The following is a 4,305-nucleotide window of genomic DNA, read 5'->3' as shown; positions in this document are numbered from 1 at the left end:
TCTTACTATTTCAGCAACAACAACTTAATGGATTTTCTTCATTCTATACAAAATAGCCACATGTCTAACCTTAGACGCACTCGCCTGCATTGTATTCTATCAATGTATTCCAATCATATTTCAGTTGGAGAGGGGACTTATTTTAACCAAAATAATGATTACTCTCACTATGAGCATTATAAAAATCGGTGTTTAGAGTTTACATATTAAATGTACAATATGCTTCTTTTTTTGAGGAATAATATTTCTAAGCAACAAAACAAATGCATAGGGCTGTTGACTTCATAAACATCGCTCAGTATACAGTAGAAATTCAGCAATTCAATTGATAGAAAAAAAATGTGCAGCTCCGTGACATCTGCCATGCACAAAACACGCACACATCTGGCCCTCTGATAGGCTAAAGGGCAAGTCACATGTTGGCCTGGAATCATTAGGAACAGTAACATTAGCGAGAGTCTGGAGTAACGCACACGACTCCGACACTGGAATGATCCACGTGTTTATGTGTCGCCTATCGTCCTTTTTATATGATTGTTTGATTATCTGTGTTGTTTGTTTGTCGAGACATATTGTGCCAGAATTCTTTCCATGAAACATATAAAAATGACAGCCCAGTCCTGTTTGAAAAACAGGGACGGTGGGGGGGGGGGCACTACACACTGGATCTTAGCACCAGGTGATTCAAAAATCCTTAAAAATTGTAAAAAGATTACAAAAAAATGGTCCAGATGTATGATAAAAAAATGAGTGATTAAATAATGAAGAAAAAAAAGCCCTATAGCTCAACCTGAGATGCCCCATGCATGCGCCCTCTCTTCCTCTCTCCTCTGTCCGTCTCTATCTCTCTACAGCTACGCATTCTGATACATGCCTCTGATTGGACATCATGCTCAGTTTAATCCTAATAAATAATATAGTCGGGTTTATATGGCTTCGTGCAAAATGTCATGTGGACAATATTTGTGTAATGTGCAGAGTTTGTAAGAGAACTTCTAAATGGACACATGGGGGGAGGGGAGGGGTTACAAAGTAGATGCCTGTGTGTGTGTGTGTGTGTGTGTGTGTGTGTGTGTGTGTGTGTGTGTGTTTGAGGATGCATGCTTGCGTGCAGTGGCTTGGTGTGTGTGTGTGTGTGTGTGTGTGTGTGTGTGTGTGTGTGTGTTTGTGTGCGTGTGTGTGCGTGTGCGTGTGTTGGTGTGTGTGCATGTGTGCGTCGGTGTGGGTAGGTGGTTGTGTGTGTGAGTTCAACATTGTGTAAGGTCTTAGTACTATGTACCATACAGCAGCTGCCTTAGCATTGAGCTGATCCTGCACACGGGGTGATGATACAGTCCAGAGGGATGTCTCATTGGGGTTGGAGGAACCTTGGGATCCTGTCCGATTTGACTATTTTTTCCATTTACTGTCATACAAGACACTCAGTGCTACATATCTAATTATATTGACATGTTTTTAGAGTCAGTTCGTGCTACAATGCCAAAGGATTGTTGTCCGCGTATCGTCGTCATTTTCTTCAAATAAATATATATACTAATTCTAGCATTCTCTGTGACTCCTATTCGTTTTTTTTTCAAATTGAAGATTGAATTCGGCTTCTCTTCAAGAAATCACTTTTAGCTTTAATATACAATTTACTGTAAGCAGCGGCCGAAAATATGATGTAAATTTTAGTTCTGTCTCCTAAAAAAATCTCAGGATATCTTCTGGGTGTTTAGAAAAATAAAATAAAAAAGAAAACAAATTTAAAAATGCCTAAAATAAAGATGTACCTGCACATGCCAAAATACAAAATCCAATAAATACAGAAATTATTGCACAGTTAAAGGCTCCACATATGTTATGAGACAACAGATTGATTGTTTAAAAAGAGACACCGAATGAGACTGCTAAGTCAGCTCTGTTGGTGTTAATATGTCTTTTAGTTTTTTCACTTTTTTCTCAGTTGGCAGTTTCCTAGGCAAAAACACAAAAGTTTACCCAAACAAATATTTCAGAAAAAGAATATCCAGCTACCCCCTTATGTATTTTAGTTTTTTGTGGTTGTTTGTTTGTTTAGTTTTTTTGTGTTTTTTTTGTCAAAGTATGGCGCAGATCATAGAATTGGAGAACCTGGCTTAGATTCGCTCTGCTTGTTCAATTTTGACCTCATTGGTCATCAAATGTTCCCCGTGCCATTTTTTCATGTGTTTCTCCAGAGTGCTGTATACGCTGAAGGGCATTTGGCAAATGTCACAGCGGTACACCTCCTTACCCAGCTGGCCGTGTGTCTTCATATGACGCGTCAGCTTGGAGCTCTGGGCGCACGCATAGTTGCACAGCTCGCATTTGTAGGGCCGCTCGCCGGTGTGGCTGCGTCGGTGGACTGTCAAGTTGCTGCAGTTCTTGAACACCTTGCCGCAGTACTCGCAGGTGTCGCTCCTCCTGCTCTCCTTGGAACCAGGCCGGCCAGCGCCGCCCAGGTGGGGCGTGCTTCCCCCGCTGGCAGTCCCGCTGCGTCCGGACAGACCCCCGTCCAGCAGGTCGCCCGGGGGCGTGGAGAAGCGCAGGCTCCCGTTGTCGGACGAGTGCTCGGAAGAGGTGGCGAAGGGCGATTGTCTGGAGTCGGTGAAGCCCAGAAAAGGGTCTTTGATGAAGTGGCGCGAGGCTGCGTAGCCCACCAGCCACTGGGAGTAGACGTTCTCCGAGGGGATGAGTGGCGTGGGAGGGATGTCCAGGTCCTTCTCGATTTTGATCCGTTTGTTGGAGGAGATGGACAGGCTGGGACTGGTGATGGGCGTGGGTTTACGGGGGAACAAGCCTGAGAAAGAGTCGCCAGAGCCACAGTTCCGACCGTTTATAATGGTTCTCTCCTCCGGCCGGTGGTCCATCTCCCCCGCCACAGAGTCCTCGTCCCCAGTGTCTCGCTGGCCGTCTGAGCCTCTCTTGGAGAAGGGCATCCGTTTGCGATTGTCAACGATCAAGTTATTGTACTGCTGGATAGCGTTAAGCCCAACGCTCTCCACCATCTTCCCGAGGTTCAGTGACGGCTTCTCCTCGGAGAGAGGCTTGGAGATGTTGTCTCGGTTGCGGTAGAACTCTGAGTCCATGCTGAAGTTGGACTCCGGCCGGCTCTCATTCTCCAGCTCCTCTTCCTCCTCCTCTTCTTCCTCTTCTTCGTTCCCTTCTCCCTGGAAATCCCCGTCGCGATTCTTCATGCCCTCCCCCGTCACATCGCTGGTGCCTGGCTCCGGGGAGCTGGATAGTCCGTCGTCGGACCGTCCGGTCAGGGATCCTGCCTTGTGCATGTGGGTCTTCATGTGCCTCTTGAGCTTGCTGGCCTGCGAACAGGCGTGATCACACAGCTGGCACTTGTAAGGTTTCTCCCCGGTGTGGCTGCGGCGGTGCACCACCAGATTGCTCTGGAACTTGAAGGTCTTCCCGCAGAACTCACAGGACTTGACTTTGTTCTGCGTCTGGGGAGGAGTGGTGCTGCTCGGCGGCATCGGCGGCAGGGGAGGGCTGCTTAGAAAGGGCGACTTGGGTCCAGGTTGAAAGGGGTTTGGGTTCAGCAGTCGGTGCATAGGGTTGGCCCGGCTGGGGGACAGCGGCGGCGTGGCGGTGTTGTTGTTCCCCGCCAGCTCGCGAAGCCGCCTGGAGAAGTCCATGGACTGGGACTCCATGGCCATGGGCGTCAGGCGCATCACCCTCTCGAAGGCACTGGGATGCTGGGAGATGAGCCCCATTTCCTCTGCGCTAAGGCGTTCCAGACGATGGGGGTCCAGGTGGTGGCGGGGCGGAGGGCTGACGAAGGGAGGGGTGTTGGGCAGGCGGTTCTCCACAAAGCCAGGCGGGGGCTCCCGGAGCAATGGTCCCGTCATCCTCAGGAGGTGGAAGGGGTTGTTGTCGCCAAGGAAGTTGGTGAGCGGCGACTGGGGGATGGAGTCGTTGAGCGGCGGGGGGAGGGTGATGCGCGGCGTGAGGGCCGTGCTGGAGGGGCTGGACTCCAGGTAGATGCGGATCCCGTGGGTGTTCTGGACATGCTGGAGGAGGAACCAGGCACTAGGGAAAGGCTGCTTACACGAGGTGCAGATATAGCTGGAGGGCTCATCTCTGCCTCCTGGAAGACAAAAGCAGAAAAGAGGGCATTGGATCTACTCATTCCTTTATGCTAGCAATCTATATACATATCTATGGATGTAGGGATGTATGTAGTATGTTGGCAGGTACAGTATAATAGTTAGGAATAGAAGTGCCTCTCATAAGAATAATGTCTTTCTTCATCCACATGATTAATGTACGTGATTGCTTTCAGGAAAGGCTCAA

General features: G+C 48.6%; 1 protein-coding gene across 1 annotated transcript; it reads right to left on the bottom strand.

The window, feature by feature from the left end:
• Positions 1-1,592: 1,592 nt before the first annotated feature.
• Positions 1,593-4,099, bottom strand: LOC311373531 (B-cell lymphoma/leukemia 11B-like; the record flags this gene model as incomplete). Its single annotated transcript, XM_084490278.1, has 1 exon — positions 1,593-4,099. A coding segment is annotated over one exon (1,982 nt), but the record flags the coding sequence as incomplete, so codon positions are not given.
• Positions 4,100-4,305: the final 206 nt, after the last annotated feature.

This window comes from Micromesistius poutassou (assembly GCF_964030765.1).
Source record: "Micromesistius poutassou genome assembly, contig: SCAFFOLD_1502, whole genome shotgun sequence".
NCBI classification, from domain to species: Eukaryota; Metazoa; Chordata; class Actinopteri; order Gadiformes; family Gadidae; genus Micromesistius; species Micromesistius poutassou.
The sequence above is the reverse complement of the archived record's forward strand: the minus strand, read 5'-3'. Positions and strand labels throughout refer to the sequence as shown.